Source organism: Pecten maximus, chromosome 1, assembly GCF_902652985.1.
Source record: "Pecten maximus chromosome 1, xPecMax1.1, whole genome shotgun sequence".
NCBI lineage: Eukaryota > Metazoa > Mollusca > Bivalvia > Pectinida > Pectinidae > Pecten > Pecten maximus.
The window spans coordinates 57,011,343-57,033,438 of record NC_047015.1 but is presented as its reverse complement, the minus strand read 5'-3'; the positions used below and the strand labels follow the sequence as shown (position 1 = coordinate 57,033,438).

The following is a 22,096-nucleotide window of genomic DNA, read 5'->3' as shown; positions in this document are numbered from 1 at the left end:
CGTTCCTCCACGTCCAAACTCAGGCACGTCCTAAAATGACCCTTGCTGTTAATAGGATGTTAAACAAAATAAACCAAACCAAACCAAACCCAATCTTAAAGCATTTTAAGATGGCTAATTATTCTTGATGTATAAATCAGACTTCAAAGGAAATAATCTTAATCAAGTATGCAAACCAGCTCCAGGATACATATGTCTAATCAAAGCGTTAGGTATTTACATAATCTAACATGGGTCAGTTCCGTGGACAGTGATATATTTAACCCGAGTGCAAGAGTTGCGGAGTGCTGGCCAGCCAAACGTTTACACGAGGGTTGAAATATCCTTGTTCGCAGAACAGACCCAAGTTCGATACTACATGTATTTTTCTCACATACTTGCAAGCAAATGTAAGTTTTTATGATAGTTTTTCATTTGGCCATCTGCATTGCTCCTTGAGATGTGCGTCAAACTTAATGACGTCATAATTTATGACATGGATACTCAACGTAAAAAATGACGTAAGGTTATTGTGAGCAGCGTCATATGGTGCGTGCCAGCTGTCTGTACCCCCTTATGTGGGATCGATTTTTCTCTCGTCCCTACCGGTATCATACTGGTCTGTCCAGGTAAATACACCCATGCTTGCTGTGTGTGTATTACCTCGCTTCCGGTGTAGGATAGCCACGCGCGCGCAATGATACAAAAGTAGGTCGCCGAACCGAAAGTACATGTAGATCTACCTATAGATTTGTAAACACATCGTCTGCTCCATGTGCTAGGCCAGATGTAATATTTATTTTTATTTATGATATAAATTATGTAACACGTTCTTTTATTGTTTTTTATTAATAAAACATGGAACTATATTTTCACGCGAAAGGACACACTAGCTTGGCCGACATCAAGTGATTTGGCTTCGCTTGCAATGACAGGGCTGCTGAAACAACGTTAGACTGTGGAAATGAATGGTTTCCTTCGTTTTTAGAACAGCAAACGTCGTTCGCATATATGGGTATGGTAAATCGATTGGCGCTGTTCTTTTTTTATTATATGCAGGAGAAAAAAAGTTTGGGTTGAGAAAAAATGGAGTCTATCTGAGAAAGCTATCGACAGATAGTGCCTATTTTTGCAAATTTTAGGTTGGGGGATGAGAGAAAGATACCCAATCATATGTGGTTCATGTAGGATAGGGATATTTTACCCTCTGGGTCACAAAAGTGGTAAAACCCTCGGCGGAGCCTCGGGTTTTACCACATTTTGTGACCCCTCGGGTGGAATATCCCTATCCTACATGAACCACATATGATAGAGTCTTATAATCTTCTCCCTGGTAACCGCGGGATAACCATGTGAAGTATGTGAGAAACACTCTGCCCCATTGTTTTGTATACTCAACTGTGACTACTTAAGGAAATGAATTAATTGGACATGTCAAACAGATGAGCTGTTTGTTTGGCTGATATGGAGACGCATCAAGCTTTCTATGCAGTCTGCGATCAATAAAATACTGGAAGAAAAATGGACGAAACTTAAGTGGATATTCAAGAAGATTCAACCGTCTGAGCGACATGATTATTGATAAGTAGATAACACAAAGCTTTGCGGTTTGAACTCAAAAAAAGAATATGTGTTCTTCGATCAAATCTGAAAGTGCTTTAAAATATATATGAAAGAGAAATATCGACATGTGCAATTTGAGTTCCCGAAATAAAAAAAAAAAGAAAAAAAAAAGAAAAAAACGGCAAGAAAGAAAAAAAGAAAGAAAAAAATCCTCTTCGTATGTTTCTTGTGAACGGATAAAATCCGATAACGTTAATTTGGGAAGAAGTCAGAACATTCAAACTTGGTGATAACAGTGATCGTATGGGCCTAAACATCAGATATATATTTTACTTCAGCTATGTTAATTAGTTCACAGGACCCTAATGGAATTGGAAATGAGCATCTATCGTTTTGAACTGCTCGATAATAAAAGAAGAAGCGTTTAGCTTAAAAGAAAACAACGCGTGTCGTATTTGAAACCAATAACAATTAGAGGCATATCTTTCAAGCGTTTGAAGGACTCCGTTTGTGAAAAATTACAATTCCTTTCGTATTCCTTTGAAGTTTAATGAGAACGTATCGATATGGGCTAACCGTTATTGATCTTTTTATGTCCTCTATTGCTATTCACTTAAATTAAAAGCGTATCATTGTTATGAAATCTATATTTAAATGTGGTTCAAAGCACTCATTTGAACCATGGGATCAGCAGATCTAGATCATGTGAATGTTTGCAAAGGTATGAAAAAAGACCCGAGGGAAACATAGATTACAGGTAGTGTTGCCTTGATTTGTGTACAAATGATAAAAATAATGAATGGAATTAACATCCTTGTTGCTTTTTATATAAAATGTGACTACCGGATCAATTATTGTCATTTTCGTTACATTACTGACTTTTAGATGACTGGTCTGTTTAAGACATTGTGAAGTGTAATTGCATCAAAGATTGATTGTTTCCTTACGCAGAAGGAGATCTGCATCATCAACAATCCCTGGTTGAAGACCTAAGAGACTTGTTAATCATGTAATAAGCGTGTGACTTGTGGAGTTTGTCCGGATGGTACAATTCCAAGGGAAGGAACGAGATGAAATAGTACCGTCCATCAAGAAAGATCAATTCATATGGCAACCAAACATGGCATTTGCTATTCGCCTACAGAAAAATGAACGCTGATTAATGATTACAAGTTCCATATGTATCATGATTATAACAAATACACATAGATTTTGCGAGGTATGAGTGAAATATTAAATTCGGCTTATTCTGCTTTACGAAGACAACAAGATATGACCGACATGGGTAGGTATTCTAGGTGTTTCGACAGGGTAACACTATTCTGCTTCTTTGACCACACCTACAATATGAATTGGGATATCTTGTTCCACAAATATACAGGGTTTTGCTAAAGCAATACACATCCCCTCCCAGCACCCGCTGGCTATTATGGTTCCTCACAGGTTTCTAAAATTAGATCCAAACCCTTGAAGGAATAAAGCTGCTAAAACGTTTAGAAAAGTGTTTTTTTTCTTCTAAAATTAGATATGTTCACTTTGACCCTAATAGCAATGAAATTCAAACTTGTCCGAGATATTATAGTTCTTGTTTAATTGTGTAAAGTTGAATCAAAATCATTTAAGAAATTAAATGGATAGAACGCTGACCAAAAAGTATGTTTCGTACATACGTACTCACGCACGTGCAGGACGAACGGACGTAGTGAAAGACTGTACTCTTCCTTCTCCCTCCTCGACGGTTTCACAAGTAGTGAACTAAAATAATTATACGAAACGAAACAATGCAGCAAAAAACAAAAAGTAAACGAAAAAAAGTAAATATGCAAAACTGCTATGCATATTGAAGAGCATTGCGCACGCATGACTAATTACCGGTTAACGAAATGAATTATTTCCTAGTGAGTTCATGATAACGATTTTAGGAATATTCAACATAGCATCGAGTAGAGGGCAATCAAGTAGCATTGGTTAATTACATGGAAATTACTTCTACATAAAGAGGTCTTTATTTCGAATTTTGTCTCATTAATTCAATGATTCTTAGGTTGATAGCAAGGTTGGTTGACATCAAGAAAGCAAATTGCAGCATTTCCCCAATATGTTACCAGTTCAAATGTACCAATACAATATTTTTATTGGGTAGTGAAGTTAGATGTGTGTTGTGAAGATGCGATAAATCTCTTGTAAGTTGATCTCTCTATCTGTATTTATGCTTTTGTATTAATTCTTATGTAATTTTACTGCTTCCGTTAAATACATTTTTATTATAAGTGCGCAATAAAGAATAAAAGTTTTTTTTTTTTCTATTCTTTGGTTTGGTTTATTTTGTTTAACGTCCTATTAACAGCCAGGTTTTGGAGATGGAGGAAAGCCGGAGTACCTTGAGAAAAAAACACGTAGGTTTCGAACTCGCAACCCAAAGGAGGTGGGCTAGTGATAAAGTGTCAGGACACATTAACCACTCCTTTTTTATCCAGTTCGGGAACAAGAAATAACAGTTTATAATGAAATTAATGGAAAGAATATAAATAATCCTCGATATTATTCACATAGTGCAACACATAATGACCCATTTTAAGACCAGACAAGCCTATTGACCATGTCGTTATTCCGAAGGGTACACTTTGTTTTGGTATATTGGGTGTTTATCATTTCGAATTCGTTTGTGTTTGTGTTTGTGTTTTGTTTGCTTCGTTTATTCTGTTTTGTCTTGCTGCTGTTTACGATGATGTATATATAGTCCTAACCTTTTGTGTGATAATATTATTGTTTTCCATATATTATATTTATTTGGTCATTTTACGAAAATGTATTAGAAGTTGCATTTTCATAGAGATGAATAAATAAAAACATTGATTTTCCAATCAATGTCGACGGCACGATGCTACAATACCTGCTAATGTTGTTATGGTGGACTAGAGTACTCCTGTACTGTAGCCCAAACAAAAAAATGATTACAGCCATATCGACAACAGTGCCTGGGGAGACATAATAGAGACGGATAACGTTTTTTCTATCATACTTACATTACATCCATAATTGTAGTAATGGTGCGATTAACCCCCAACAATCACAGCCTTTGCGTTTTGCGTTTTTCAGATTTCGATCGATGAGGAGTCCCTCCAATATCTTGATACTGAATCTGTCCATTGCTGACTTCATGGTGTCTTTGGCGACACTACCAGCTGTAGGAATTGGCAGCCTTGCTCAGGAATGGGTGTTTGGAGGAACTGGTAACCAAAATTCCCTATTAACGTACATCTTTGAACCACAGATTATACATGTTTATTTTTGAGTCAAACAGTTTACATAACACGGCTTCTAAATTGCATTACTTTTGTAGAAATAGCATTGTACCCCTGATTCCGTTACCATTTTGGTAATGGTTTGATATAATCTGAAACGTTCGATACAATGTAATTACCCCTTTTCATATTTACCCTTGGGCTAAACTCTCGATGTCAATCCAGGATCAGCTGAACATTCTGCGACGCTCTCGATATACGTTGACCTCCGTTCTAGTCCTTTACCTCATTTCCTGCTGTTTACGTGGTATAAGCCGAATCATATGTTATAGAAAAAAAAGAAAAAGAAAGGGAAAAAAAAGAAAAAGAAAAATAAAAGAAAAAGAAAAAAAGGCAAAGGAAAAGAAAAAGAGAAAATAAAAGAAAAAAAAGAAATAAAAACATAAAAAAAAAGAATAAAAAAGAAAAGAAAAAAAAAAAAAAAAAAGCACCACAAAGGTCAAATAACATCAATTTGTTGTTTAAACAATGGGTCCATTTTTTTCTAAGGTGCGTACAACTTTTAACATGAAATAAGTTATATTGTTCTTTATCTGTAACCAAAACGATTACCTACTTGGTGACATGACGTAGACTAGGTAACACAAAAAAGTGTTTTTGGTGAGCTATCATTTCTATTTGGCACTTGGTTTTCGTAGACTTAACGACACAAAGCACACCCAATGTCTTGAACAATATAAACCTTTGAGTGAAAATTATCTATTACTCATAAAACAGAGAAAATGGCCATGGATAATATTTTGAAATATATCCTCATGGTGAATTTGAATATCATCTAATATAATTCAATTTGTATTACAGGTTGCATGGTGTATGGGTTCCTCGGTGCAGGAACCAGTATAGTGTCGATTATGACTCTAACCTTGATTGGAATAGAGAGATGCGCCGTCATAGCCTTTTCTAGGAAAATGACTCAAAGGAAGTTAGTTGCATTGATAATATTCACGTGGCTTTATGGAATATTTTGGGCGATAATGCCGTTAGTCGGATGGGGAAGATACATAATTGAAGGCAGTCAGACTTCCTGCACGTTTGACTTTCTCTCACAGGATAAGTCAACCAAATCCTTTGTCGTTTCTTTACAAGTTTGTGTTTTCCACATACCCGTCTGTCTTTTGTTTTTTTCATATATTTCAATATTTGTTAAAGTTCGACGTCATGAACAAATGATGGACAGACTTAAAAAAGAACATTTTTTAAGATCAAAACGGCTTGACCGGGAGACAAGGGTAGCGAAATCTGCTTTGATTATAACTTTGGTGTTCTGTTTGGCATGGTTACCATATGCTGTTATATCAATTATTGGTTGCTATGGAAACGCTATGCTTGTCACTCCGATGACATCAGCACTTCCGGGATTTTGTGCAAAGCTTTCGACGTCAATCAACCCCATTCTATATGCTCTTTGTCATGAAAAGTACAGGAACAAAATAGGACACGATATCAGATCAGTGATAAGATGCACTCTTTCAACTGTTAAAATTCCAAAACTATGACTCTAATTAATGAAAAGCTTTTGATGGTGATTGCAAATACATACAGAATAATTACTGAAAGGCAGTGATGAATACATGTATACAAATTGTACATAAACTACATCGGCATGAACTGATTTCCCGTGAAGTTTTAAACAGATATACAGATAGCTAAGAGCATCATGTAACAATATCATTACGGTCTCTTTTTTGGACTAACGTCGAAAGAGCTTACGATAACTACGGGTTTCTTTGTGAAATACAACATGTGTACACTCGTCTTAAAGATAAATATTTGGTTTCATCTTGAAACTTCGACTCAATGTCACAATCATCAATTTTATTTTTATATAATAGAGACAAGAAAAAATATTTATAAGGATCAAATGAACAGAACCATTGAAACATAAAAACCATGTTACCACTTGACTGAGTGTATCATTAAACAAAACGTATGTTGGACGATAGCTTGTTTTGTTATTGATATACAGACCTACGAAAAAACGTAAGTTTATTTACAATTGTAATTATCTTACATAAATCGTTCATGAAGTGGTCATGGTGTGGGTTTCTCGATTATTTCATCATTACTGAATACATTTGAATGATTTGTGTGGTCCTATCACTGACGGTGTTTGCGCGAACAGCTTTAAAACAAGGGTACCCTACGCCCTTTCCTGATCCAAATCAGTAGCGTGTATGCCTAACCCTGGTATTAGTCTCTGCTTTAACTCTCCTTAGCATTGACCTCATCAAGATGTTTATTGTCATTTGAAGGATATTATTCCACTCCTCTAGCTCGTGCAACAAATGTTCGATTCGGGGACATATCTGGCCTAGATGGTGTCCAATAACAATCTAATTAAAATCAGACTTGTAATTTTCCTCTCACCTATGGTACTCTGCGATACACTACAATACCAGATCTAACGATGCCCCGTAGGAGTTCATCTCAGCATGACATTTGAGCTCAGCCAATCAACGCGCCGCCTATGAAATAGTCCGATGTGATTTCCTTATTTGGAAGCATAAACACTTAAGCAACGTTCCTGAGGTATTGCGATGGTCGAGAGCAACGGCAAACAACATGGCTTCGCCCACTCCGGCTCACCAAGAAACCTCAACGAATTAATTATTTAACAGACATGTGCTGTCTGATTGGTTTTCCCTTCATCGCACGAGGGAAAGACAGTGAAGGCAACAGCGTCGCGAAAAAGTTAGTCTGAAAGGGATTACTGTATAATTATAACGTGTACTGCAGTGCGGTAACGATTTTTGAAATTCAGTTGGCAACACAATCCGTCCTGTCGACTAGATATTTTTTAAATGCTTTCTGTTCTTCTTTCAATGTAACGTCCAGAGGATTAGCAATATCTTTATTATCGTGGCCATTAACATAATGCAGTTATGTTTGTGAAATTATTTAATTTTGCGTATGTATTTCAAATCAAGCGCTGAATTGAGTCGTAAACACTAAGGAAACGCAACCGAAGGCTCGTATAAGACGCTTTGTCATTGGCTGATTAATGACGTCATTGAACAGTTTTCATTGGCTTATATTTGAAGCTCAAAGGTCATGCTGTGATGAGCTCCTACGTGGTATCGTTAGATCTTATATTGCAGTGTATCGTAGAGTTTCGTAGGGGGTGAAAATAACAAGTCTAATTTTAATTAGATTGTGCCCAATTAAGAACTTGTTTGAGTGAGAGAGTCACGACAAACCCGAGCAACATGGGGTTTCGCGTTGTCCTGCAGAAATGTAAGGTTATGTTGATGGATAAAAGGAAAACGTATGGTCTCAAGATATGATACTGATATCTTAATGTTGTAAGTTTACCATGGGTAACCATGTGAGGTGTTTTCACGCCTTAATATAACCATAACATAAAATACACTCCCCCTAATCTGTCGATTTCCGTTACGCATGCGTCAGAATATCGCTCACCACGACATAAAACGAGATTCGTCAGTGAACAACACGCGTCTCACGAAACCGATTACTGTAAACGTGATTATTTTTGCGGGGGCCTAATTTCGCGATTTCAATACGTAAACTATACGCGTGGAGGTAATTTTCGCAATCGAACAACTTTTGGTTGTAGTTCAAGATTACGCAAATTGATATCAAAATAATACGCGCTGGGGAAATTTTCGCGAACAAAAGGAGTCCGCGTAACTAGTGAAAATTTTCCCCTCACGTAAATTTCAACGATGCCAGTGAGTGCATGTGCAAGCAGCCATTGCATCCGACGTTGGCGGACACACATAGGGACGTCGTTACCTTAAATGAAACTTCCGCAATCTATTTCTAACCGTTCGTTGACACATTGGCCGACCATGAGAACCATGAAACCTTGACGTGCCGTCTCCATCGTTGTCTGAAATCGGTTACGGTTTCTTGACATGTGTGTTACTTGTTTCCGCGAGCATGTTGACCTTGACCTTCAACTTTGACCTTCTTTAAAAAAAATAACTTACTTTGTATTTCAACCAACTCAGCGTGTCTTATGATAAATCTTGTTCTTCGTTTCTGCGGACCTGTTGATCTTCACAATCAACATTGGCCTACATTATATGACCTACGCAGTCTATTTTATAAACCAATATATATCTAGTTCCACGTAAGATGACAAATGAGTGATATTACCCTGTTGAAGCCTTACGACTACCTACTGTACTGTACCGATCCTTTCTCCTGGATTAAGTGGTGCTTCCTTAATGGCATCGTGTCAATTTAAGAGCAATGAACGGTATATTAATCTTATCCGAACCTAATAAATGCGATCGGAGAAAGCCAATAATTTGCCGTGGAATAATCTGGCTTTGGCATCAAACCTTGTCGTTCCTCCAAGAGTAGGGGAGCGTAATATGTATAATGTCAGAAATAACAAAAACTACACCGTCCAAAATAATAGATTATCCATTTCTTATGAGTCTTTGTTTCCGTCTACTGTTAGGTTATGGAACAATTTACCAATCGATGTTAGAGAGCAACCATCCATCAGTTGTTTTAAATCTAAAATCCAACACAATATTGACCCGTTGCCTTTATTTTATCATGTAGGAAACAGAAAGTTAAATGTTTTACATACAAGGTTGCGACATGCTTGTAGCAGTTTAAAATATTACTTGTTTCGAGTTAATATAATTAATGATCCATCATGTGAATGTGGAAATGAATGTGAAAATGTTGTGCATTATTTTTTAGAATGTATATTATATAGAAGACAACGTGAAATTTTATTCAACAACATCTCTCCATATTGTAATGTCACAATCAATGTTGTTCTTTGTGGTTCTCCAAACCTGTCAGACGTGCAAAACGGATATATTTTTAAATCCGTACAGACCTATATTAAAATTAGTATCGGTTCTAAGGTCACTTAAGAATATTTCACTTCAATAGATCCCCCCCCCCCCCTTTTTTTTGTTATTCTTTTCTTCTTCATGGCTTTTCAGCTCTCCTCTTCTTAACAAATATCTAACTCTAGAAAACTTAATTAGTGATAGTGTATATTATTGTAGATATGTTATAGATATACAATGTATTTTGGGAGAAGGCGTTTCTTAGTTGAGATAACTAATGTGCCTTATCCTTGTTGTTATATTGAACAATAAAAATATGTTTAAATCAATTTAAAATCAACCTTGTCCAAAATGAGCGTTATTTGATGGCGGCAGAACAATATACATGTATGCCTTACAACAGGAATTGTCAAAATGGTCATTTCACAGCAAATAATGGGTTTATTGATCAGAAGAAGCCTTTGACAAAGAATATCTGATATGTCTTTCGAATATGATAATAAGTACGGTTTTAAGCTTCGGATGTACATGGCGGTTGCTTTCATTAAGATATTGTTTGATCCATTCTGTGTTTAAAAGGGCAATCAGATAAAAGGTTTATCCGTTTTATTCTGGATTTATTTAGATTAATTATTTATATTTACACTTTTTAAGATCTATATTAACGATAAAATTGACTCGGTCATTGAAAATCAAATTTTTATTTTTTACAAAAAATGAATTAATAAGCAGTTCTAACACAAAAAAAAAACATTGTATCAGTTTATTCCCGGTTCGTCGGGTGGTCAGATAGCACAAGTGATACCGCATATGTTTTTCAACCAGGCCGTCGAGGTTTGATTCTCTGATCGGACGTGAAAAGTTATTGGTGCCATCTGCCCGATCTCGTGGATTTTCTGCGGGTACATCGGTTTTCTCCCACAGTAAGAACCTGTGCGCGCTTCCATCCGGGCGAACACCCGTGATTAATGTAAGCTGTTATATTTCCGGTAAGTCAAATATACCAATAACGAAATTAATTTAGATCCGTCTTCATACCCAGGCGATTTCAAAATAACGACCAATAGACAAACGAAAAATTAACACCTTGCAAAACAAAATGAAAGTTGGAGAACATCCGTCAGTATAATCTAATTTCTTCTCAACATCTTCGGAACTGTTTAATTACCGTAATTGTATCTTTACAAAGTTGATCAAGTCTAAGCGTATACCGTAAACAGAGATTACACAACAAGACTCTGTTGAATAATCTATTTCACACGAGTTAGTTCTTTTTCTAAAAGGTTACAAAAGACACGAGCTTTAGCGAGTTTCTGTTGTAACTTTTAAAAATAACTAACGAGAGTGAAATAAATTGCATATCCAAAAATCACGTGTCGTGTGACCTGTTTCTACCACAATAATATCGGCTTGAATCAAAGGGAAACGAGGCCAATTACAATTTCGCGTATGCAAATAAGGTTCACAGATGGCGGCCGGGACTTGGTGATGTGACGTCATATGATTATTGATGAGGTCAATAACAATTGCAGCACGGGTCAACGTATCAAAATATCTTAACCAATCAAAAGACAGGAGTTGGTCATATTTCACTAGTAGAATATATGTATCCAACAGTCGGCACATTTATACAATGGCTTGAGAGTGGAATAACACGGCGTATTGTGGTAGGATACTAGCTTGCAACTGCCACCGCATTGTCGGAATACACGCACCATATATATTTATGCTGTATACGGCAGTGATGTAAAAAACACATTTCTATCATTTTTGACACCGTTTCACTTCAAAGCGATTTTTATGACTGTTACAGGATAAATAGAATACATGGTCAGGGTATTAAAATATAAGCTGTATTTTGGCGAGGGTAAAGAAAGACAAAAGTGGCGAGCCTTAGCGAGTCACTTAATTTTGTCTTTCTGTCTCGAGCCAAAAATACAGCTTATATTTTAAGACACTGACCTTCTATGCTCTTTATATACACGAGGAGAAATACGCAACACACTAAGACGGAAATACATGTAAGTGAAGCTGTAACCTCAAAAATAAAATCGTCATGCAGTCTGTATATCCAGCTACTAAAGGGGATCGATATGAAAAACATTCCAGCCAGGTTGTACCAAAAGGCCATCTCCAAATGTACAGCAAAATATAAACCGGATGACGATGTGGTCGGTGCCCTTGAAAATACACATTAGTCAATAAATAGCCATGCGCTATAAAATGGCGTATTGCCAACCACCAACATCAAGTGTCAAGGTTGGGGGGAAAACATGACACATTCTGTTATATAATATCAGAAGCGTAAAAGGATATGATTAAAAGTGTAAACATCGAGGTAAGAGAATGACCTAAGGTTCTGTTGGGTCAAGGATTTCTGGTTGGGACTGTTTATGCATATATCCATTTGACATGGTTAAGAAATGTTTTAATTTTCATTTAAAGTGTTTATGAATGACATTTTTTATTATTGTTAATAGCTAGATAAAGTTAAATGAGATACTTAAGAAACTAGGTGCAGAAATTGTGTTATTTATTAGGTATGCGCGATTTCGTGGAGAACGCAACTGTTCTCGAATGTCATTCGTACTAAATAGTGACCTATCTAGTTGTGACGTCATAAGTGAATACTTACATAAGATAGACGAAGCAATCAATCAAATCCCAACGGGTAATATATTATATCTTAATATCTGGCATTGATCTTTGTGTTCCAATTAAGTTCTTGGTAGTTGGGGCAATGCTTTGCAATATATTAATGATTGAGAAATTACTTGAAAATATTGCGACAACTGGCGTTTCGAGCAAGAGAGCATGGCTCATGGTATAGGTTATGTACTGTAATCTGTATGTCCAATAGTAGTTTGTATACGTCACATAGAACCTGTAAATAATCATATCTACATGTACACATGTTAGTTAATTTGCCAGTAATTAGATATACCTCGGTTCTCTAAACAACTTGGATGTTATCTATACCATTGCTCATGTAATACTGGTTGTATTCAATTATCTTTGTGTAGTTATAATTAATGTGATATTTACATGTAAACTTAAGGTCACGAACCCCATAACCATATTAAGTCAGGAGTAATATATGGCAGATGCACATCAAAATTGGTATAAAAGAATCCCATTTTCCTCATATCACTGGCATTCCTAGCCGTACAACTTTTTACTTTAGTTACAGATGAAATTTGTAAACAAAAAGAGACTCAAAACAGTACATTTTTTTTATTTTTTCATATAAAAATAAAATAAAAAATAAAAAAATAGATAAATAATTATAAATAAATAAAAAAAAAAACAAGAACAACCCCCCCCCCCCCCCCCCCCCCCCCCCCAAAAAAAAACCAACAACAAAAAACAAAAACAAAAACAAAAAAAAGGAAATAAATAAATAAAACACAATTATACAAATGTATATTAATCAAACTTGTTGGCCCGGATTTAGGTTGTCGGGCATGAGACCCCAAACCTGTTCACGTCGGATCGGGGAATCGAACCCCGGCTGCCTAAGTGAAAGGCAAGTGTCTAACGACTGCGCCCTCGACCACCCACTGATTAACTTGTCTACTCGAGACATTTATAATCTACAGTAGATGTTAGATTTTAACCAATTAACCTGAACAGTCCTCAAACGGGAAAAGAGTTCCAAGACAAACATGCTTTTCATTTCCATCCTCATTCCAAAAATCGATCGATTCTCCCAGTCCTTTTCATTATGATGCGTATTGAAACCTTTCTATCTCTAGTTAATTATCTCCAAACAAGCGAAAGTAATCAAAATATGAGCAGATGAGTCGGAACAGCGGGTTACCAATCGTGTCAAAGTATTAAACGGTGTTGTCTAAAATGTTAGCATCTTTAAAGTAATTGCTATTGTGGAATATCTATCGCAATATTTTAACATATTCCGACATGTAGTTTTTTTCGGCAAAGCCGTATAATTAATTTTTCCTTGTTTTCATGGTAAATACTCAAATTTGATTGGTCGAAACATTCTCTTCATTCTTCTATAAAAGAAATTCCGAGAATGGCGCGAAAAATGTAACGTCACAATACGACAATTGACGTTGCGTATTGATTTGAGAAAAAGAGTCCCATTTAAAACCAGTAAAATTGTACATAAAAAAATGTTTTAAATTAGAAAATCATTTTCAAAAATTAATTATAAGCGTTGATGTCATACAGTTTGCAAACAAAATTAGTTTCATACCCCGATGAAACTAAAAAAAAAATGACATTATTGTTTTTTGGTCCCCGGATAAAACGCGACAGGTGGCGTTACTAGTCAAGATGAAGTATGTGGTTGGTCAATATAGTGGTAAATGGTAAATGCAAAATGCAAATTTAAAACGAAACAAAGTTAAGATTGAATGTTAGCTGAATAAGTGGATGTATCTATTCAAATGACACATTAATAAAATTATATTCCTGATTCATTTGCAGTCTTATTATCACCAAAAATGATTCAAACTACATTTACATTATAACCGCCAGCATTAAAACTATGTCGTTTATCTTTTTAAAGATGTTTCTTGTTAAAAAATTAATGACTCTATTATTCGTGTTTTTCTCCGCCCGTAAAATGTAGTCTTAAGCCTATATACAGGAGATTGAGGTCATTTCTAATACATGTAAATCAAGTCAATGTCTGGGAAATATTGATTGATGTTGTTTTGTGTAAGAGAGAAAATTGTGTTGATTTAATTGGGGTTAGGCCAATTTCCCACATACACGCTCCACACGTGTGACGTCACAGCCCGAAATACATCCATCATGACTAACAGCACCAGTGTTGATTGGCTATAAACTGATACGATTTATATTTCGGGACAGAGAAGGATGTATTTATGTATTAGATGCAGTTTTCGAAAACTTATCAAGTTATAACAATCTCACTCAGTTAAAAGAAAAAAGTTAAAAAAAAAAAAAAAAAAAAAAAATTAAATTAAAAAAACCCCAACAAAACAACAACACTTTAGCTTTAAAAATACGCCTGATATATTAATACGTGAAGTTGAAAGACGATATTTAGGCCTTCAACAAGGTTTGTTCTTCCTTTTTTATGTTTCATATCTGTCTCGTATCGATACAAAGACGAAACAACAAGGAGAAAGGCTCTGTTTGTTCCCATGAGTATGCCAAAAGTCTGTTGGAAGGGTAAGATCCCAAATGTACCAAAGATGCTGTCGGCCGCAATTTCAATTATTCTGTCATTAAGTGTGTTTAAATTAGTTGACGTGTTACACTACTGTCTAATGGATGTAGATTATTTTAAATTTCCCTGCAAATCAAAGCATAAGTGATATATTATAGATTTAAAACATTATTTCAATAATGTATATCGTGTGAAAGCTTTGATCGCATTCAAAGCCATACTGGGTAATATATTGTTACGATATTAGGCATTAAGTGTCACAAACATTCAAATTCCTTTGTCGTGAAACCTTGTAATTACGTTTAATCTCAAAGCTTATAAATAGAATACCGCACCCACTTTATATATGTAGCTAAACCGTGACTTTTGTGAGCATTTCTCGATTGTATCGTTTGAAATGTCTCTTCCTTTTTTATCCATAAGCCTACTGTCTGAATATCGTGTCGTGTAGAAACCTATACATATTCTCACCACCCCACCCATATTATATCATCACGAAGATTGTGTTACTAAATGTGGACGATATCTGATGACGTAGAACTCACATATCTGCCCACATCTGAACTTGTGACGTAATCACTCGGTGTATACTGCACAGCACTGATATAATTGTTTATTTGTCTATAGCACAAATTATATACAATTACAGCCTTTGGCTGAGGACAACATCTGGATTTATCAACCCTAGAAAACACCATATTAACCGATATTTGATTCTACATGAAAAATGTAATACAAAAACTCTAAAAAAAGTTCTATATGTCCAATATCAGGAAACCTTACATAAAATTACATTATTTATAACGCAAGCATGTAAAGCGAAATAGGATTATATTTATATTCATGGCTTGCTAAAACAACTTATTACTGTTAAGACTTCACTAAGTTTGATAATTTCAATATAACTAGGTATAGTGTGTCTTTATTTTGCAGTGTTTTAGGAAGATTGGTATTCGGTAATAACACTTATTCATTTTATAAATATGCAATGACTGTGCTTAATTGCAATCGTTGCATCTGCGAAACAAGAAATATGTTTCGCTTGCAGATCCTGATCACTAAAAAAGAAATGATTTGCTAATATGGTTTTACTTGTACACGTCTTTCATTTACTTTTAATTGTTTAATTGAAACGTAATTTTGTTATTCAATCGAATGACACTTGTTTTGTAAATGTAAACTTTATTGATTTTACAACAAGTGCGAAACAAGTTATATTAACTTACATTAATCTCGCTTGTTGGCCTGGATTAAGCGGGTGAGGGGTCTTACTGTGGGAGGAAACCGGAGTACCTGGAGAAAACTCACGTGGTCGGACAGGTGACCCCATACCTTTTCATGTCCGATCGGAGAATCGAACCTCGGCCCGCCTAAGTAAAAGGCAAGTGTATTACCACTATGCCATCCAACCACCTGTTTTGTTTAATAATACGAATACTGAATAAGATTTTGTACTTGATCACATACCCAAAGGCAGTGATTTTAATTAAATTAGTTATACGCTCTGTTACAAAAATTGTCCAAAATCCTACCAGCACGGAGACGCATAACAATAGTTTTTTTTTTTTTTTTTTATGCTAGGAAACAATCAATCTCGTCTAAAGGTCTAAGACACACTTCAGCAGAATGCATATTTGTTAGAAATAATACGGGATAATTGTAGCATAATGTTTTAAAAGAAATACTAAATTGATGTAGGATATGACATGATCAGAAAAATAAAGAACTTTACACGAGTGACCTTTGCTTTGTAGTAAACAAGAATTACATATAATAGTGTTTCTCGTATGTCATCAATTAAGTCAACACGTGGTATTTGTTATATACGGGAAAATGCTACAAAGTTTTTCTCCAAATATAAACAAGAGCTGTTGGAGAACAGCATAGCTTGTCTCGCACATGTTTGTGTGGTTCTATATACTTGATCAGATTGTGTATTCATGCAATTTTCAAAACCCTACCAGTTTATATATATATATATATATCAGCGCCGTGCCAAAAGTATTCGCGGAAAAATGGCTGGCGTTTTAGTTCGAGTTGTCTCGCTTGGAATACAAGAAGCGCTTTTTGAAAAAAAACAACACATATTTGCCTTCAATACTTGGTCAGGTGCCCCTTGGAACGTATACATGCCATTACTCTCCTGGGAATCGAATTAAATAAAGATTGCACATATTCCGAGGATAAATTCTGCCATACGGCGAGTATAGATTGGAACAACTGATAAGTGTTGATTTTGGCGGCCTGTTTTTGCAGTTCCATTTTGATTTTGAGCCAAATATTCTCAATAATATTGATGTCCGGTGATTGAGCTAGCCATAACATGCCTCGGATACCGTTTTCATGTTTCCATCTTTCCACTATATGGGCTCTATGGACGGGGGCATTGTCATCTTGAAACATATATCTTTGGTTAGTAAAATGACGGGCTAAAACTGGCCATAAATGTTCATCTAATATGTCAATATATTTTTGAGCATTTATATTTCCTTGTACATGACACAAAGTTCCAGGTCCAAACCAACTGATGCACCCCCACACCATAACAGAAATCGTCCGTCCCCTTCCGACACTCATGCACTCAGGACGGTAAGCTTCATTTGCCGGTCTCCACACGTAAACCCGGTTGGTTTATCCAATCATCACCTCGGATTCATCACTGAATATAACATTTTCCCATTGTTTATTTACAGTCCATCGCCGTTTTTCTAAACACCATGTCAGTCGCTTCTTTCGCTTGACATCTTTTAAGCTGCCCTGCAGGTAGGGCGTACGAATTGTACCTGCTGCCCCCATTGCATGATCGTAAGAGGCGACTAAATTTGGGATATTATCTTTTCTCTTCCTTCTTAACAACTTTCTTCTTCCTAATGTCACCCTTGACAATGCCTCACTTTTGGCCTTTAGTTGAGCGTTCGCCCCTTTGAGGAAGGCTTTGGGTTCTGTCCCCTTGCCGAGACATACCATATCATGCATAGTCTTTAGAAATGGTAGTTGCTACTCCTGCTTAGCGCTCAGCATGTTTGGAGTGGGACGACTGGTTCGCCCGTTGTCAGTATAATGTGACCGGGTGGGGTCTGCTGCTGGGTGTCTTCGGCAATATACTTCAGTGAGGTAGCACTATAAATCGGCAAAAGTTCCGGCCTATCACAAGGAGACTTAACACGAACATACCGCAGCCTCCCAAAACACACATACGCACTCACCACACGCATGCATGTCGCACGCACGGGAGGCCGTCCTTAAATGACCTTAGCTGTTAATAGGACGTTAAACTAAATAAACCAAATCAAACCAAACCAAACCAATTGACCATGACGATCTATTTTGGTAGTGGGGGAATCACTAGGGTCACGTGATATTTTACCTGTATATTTAGCCCAGACTATCAGCGGAAAACAACCATACCTCTTTCGTATGCTTCTAATTTTGCTATTTGGCCCCTGTGCCAAATACGATCAAAAGCTTTAGATATATCACAGAGAAAAATGCATGTATGTTTTTATTCTTCTAAGGCAATACGTACATATTTTAAAATGAGCAATTTAAAATATATATATATATATTACACGCTCGAACACTTTTGGTTTGTTTGCTTGTTTTGTTTAACGTCCTATTAACAGCCAGGGTCATTTAAGGACGTGCCAGGTTTTGGAGGTGGAGGAAAGCCGGAGTACCCAGAGAAAAACCATCGGCCAACGGTTAGTACATGGCAACTGCCCCACGTGGGTTTCGAACTCGCAACCCAGAGGTGTCGGGACACATTAACCACTCCGCCACCCCGGCCGCTCGAACCAACTGTAGATACACGTAGTAATGATATAGGTCTATAATTACATGGCGTATGTCGATTTCCCTTTTTGAAAAGCGACATAACAGTTTCAAATGTCCACTTAACTGGATATATACGCGAGGAGAGTAATATATTGAAAAGTACATGTATTTCAAGTGGTGTGCAGAAAGAATTAGCAGTATACTTCAGCACATGAGGACGGATCCCCTCCCCTTCCGAAGCTTTCCCGAGCCTTAAAACCTGTAAAATATCTTTAATTTCTGAATGATTTAATCGCAAAAATACAAAACGTTTATCACTTTTAGATTCAACCAACGGAAGTGAAATATTACTAACCCGAGTTTCCTCTATCCCTGACACCATGTCTGATGTAGGGCCCCTACACCAGACATGGTTTCAGGGTAAGAATATTACCATCATTAACACGGTTTATACTACAAAAATAGTCATTGAATTTGCAGGCTTCATCGACATCGTTGTAGTAAGTTTTGGTAGTGTCCACCTGATTTCACGAGTCGTTTTACAAGTTTCCAGTACGATTTTGGGTCAAATAAACGTAATAATATCGTCTATAAGTTCATGAACGTTCTCATAAATTCTTTTCTTCATATTGCATGTTTACTTAATTTTCTGAGATCCACATTTTTTCAGAGAGAGAGAGAGAGAGAGAGAGAGAGAGAGAGAGAGATAGAGAGAGAGAGAGAGAGAGAGAGAGAGAGAGAGAGAGAGAGAGAGAGAGAGAGAGAGAGAGACAGAGAGACAGAGACAGAGAGACAGAGAGAGAGGGAGCGAGAGAGCGAGAGCGAGAGAGCGGGAGAGTGAGAGACAGAGAGACAGAGGGAGAGAGAGACAGAGAGAGAGACAGACAGAGACAGAGACAGAGAGATAGAGAGAGTGAGACAGACAGACAGACAGACAGACAGACAGACAGACAGACAGACATTTTCATAGTTTATCTTATCGACATTACGCAATACTCTGTCTCGCTCATGCCACCACTTAAAATCAATTAATTAGGTCAAATGAATAAAAAATAATACCACGGTTGACTTATCAAAGATCTAACAATATCTCGCTCATCTTAATAACATTTAATAATCTTATTTGATATGGAATTCGACCCAATTATCAACACGTGTTATAGGTAATGTTACGTATTTCATTATATAACACCTCATTATATATAATTATATACCTCAAGTATCACAATATGTGCGCTTCACGATAGAATCTGTTAAAGCAACACGATCACAACAGTAATGAAATGTATATAGTCTATAATTTAATAGATTTGTCATTGCTTTGAAATAACATTAACTAATTAAATTATTAACTTGTATACGTTTTCTATGTTATGAAACGGGGTGTACTTTGATTACTTTGATCATAAACCGCAAATGAGAATATACAAATGTATTCGTTTTTCCCCCCAAGTTTTCCATAACATGTTTTATTAGCCGTTCGAACGACGACCTCATTTTTAACATTATGTATGTTTGGGCCGATGAAAATGGGTGCTTCAAGCAAGATTAAGTTATCATTGAATAATAAAAACCAGAAATGTTACACTTCCAAATTTCATAATACCGATAATGTATTAGAAAGTGCTACATGTTTTTGCATATTAAAAAAATCTATAAATAATATATCGAACGATTTTGTATCTTCTCTGAAATATTGAACAAATATTACCCCTTGATTATAACCCCTCCCCCTTTATAAAATGTGATATTAAAATGACTGTTCAGTATCTTGTTTTACTAAATGACATTATTCACCCGTATAAAGAGCCTGTCGGTTGTAATCATTGATTTATTAGACCATGCACATGCATGAAGATATACAAAACAACGTTAAAGATTTGGCTGATAGCGTGATTCTTATCTGCGCGATAACAATTAACAGTTACTCAATCTACCTTAACAAGATCTGAAATCATTAATTGAATCCCTATATAAACTATTGGCGCGTCCACACAACAGACACTTAGCGATTTAACATCAACACCGCGCAACCAGAATCCCCGGGTCGAAAATGGCGAACAGAGTTTACGTATTTTTCGTTTTATTTTCGTGTTTTCGTGTTGCTGATTTTGCGGCTTCCACCACTCAAAAGGACATTTACACCGCCATAACCTCCGGATATACAAAAGAGGTTCGCCCTGTGTCAACAGCAAATAGTGTTTTGAACATAGAAGTTATGGGCTATCTATTAGCCATCAACGACTTTGACGAAGTTGCGGGGACCCTTGAGTCTGTAATTGTTCTGGGATTAAAATGGAAAGATGAAGCGCTGATTTGGAACGCTTCTACTTACAATAACGTAAGCTATATAATCATCCCGCAATCTAAAGTTTGGGCTCCAGAGCTCTTCAATGTGAAAGCCGCAGATACATTTGTCCCAATAGGCAGTGGTACTTTCAAAGTATCTATTATGTTTAATGGGGACGTACAAATGATGCCCGGGGGAATTATGAAAGTCAAATGCTCGCCGGATGTAGCCAAATTTCCTTTTGACGTCCAAAACTGCTCACTGGAAATACTACCGTGGATGTACATGGCTAATGATATACTACTCACTGCAGTTGCTGCAGAACTCGATTACACGTATTACGAACTGAATGGGGAATGGACAGTTACGAAAACCGAACTGAGATCTATAAATAAAAATGGATATCCTTTTCTGACGATTAGTCTCATGTTAACGAGACTTCCACTGTACCACATAGTGAACACGTTGATTCCGGTATATTTCCTCGGCTTCCTCAACCCGCTTGTCTTTATCCTGCCCTGTGACTGTGGAGAAAGGTCCGGATACACCTTGACCATGTTACTGTCATACACTGTATTCATGATGGTTATCAACGCTTCATTGCCGCAGACATCTAGTCCAATGGCGGCCCTTTCATTCGTGACTTTCGGAGCGCTTGTTTTCAGTGGTTGGATCGCAGTTTTGAACTGTTTCCAGCTTCGCATGTACCACCGAGAAGACGATGTCCCCGTGCCTCTTTGGCTTGTGAGACTGATTAACATTCTATCCTGTTCCGGTTACAGAAAGGTCAAACCGGAAGTCGCCGTGGTCGGAGATGCCGAAAACATGCAGGTTTCGAGGGTAAACAAAGATGACAATACAGTTGATTGGAAACGTGTAGTCGACGTCCTGGACATATTTTATCTCAAGTTTATATATATTACTTTTACTCTTGGTACCATAATCGCGACGGTGTACTTATCGTCAATGTAGGTCCATGTTCTGGAAATGTTTCAGCTAGGAATCATGTGTAAGTTTTAAGTTGTTGCCGGGATGTATCTTGTAGTCATTAAGGAGGGGGCGCGGTGGCCTAGTGGTTAAGGTGTCCCGATACTTTATCACTAGCCCTCCACCTCTGGGTTGCCAGTTCGAAACCTACGTGGAGCAGTTGCCAGGTACTGACCGTAGGCCGGTGGTTTTTCTCCGGGTACTCCGGCTTTCCTCCACCTCCAAAACCAGGCACGACCGTTAAACTAGAACA

The 22,096-nt window shown here is 36.8% G+C and overlaps 2 protein-coding genes across 2 annotated transcripts; both read left to right on the top strand.

The window, feature by feature from the left end:
• Positions 1 to 4,647: 4,647 nt before the first annotated feature.
• On the top strand, positions 4,648 to 6,750 carry LOC117321519 (rhodopsin-like). Its single transcript, XM_033875950.1, has 2 exons — positions 4,648 to 4,835; positions 5,649 to 6,750. The coding sequence occupies exons 1-2, from the start codon at positions 4,652 to 4,654 to the stop codon at positions 6,341 to 6,343; spliced, it is 879 nt and encodes a 292-aa protein (XP_033731841.1). The 5' UTR covers positions 4,648 to 4,651; the 3' UTR covers positions 6,344 to 6,750.
• Positions 6,751 to 20,619: 13,869 nt separating this feature from the next.
• LOC117321509 (neuronal acetylcholine receptor subunit alpha-3-like) lies at positions 20,620 to 21,828 on the top strand. Its single transcript, XM_033875937.1, has one exon. It carries the CDS (start codon positions 20,620 to 20,622, stop codon positions 21,826 to 21,828), a length of 1,209 nt encoding a protein of 402 aa, XP_033731828.1.
• The last annotated feature ends 268 nt before the right edge of the window (positions 21,829 to 22,096 follow it).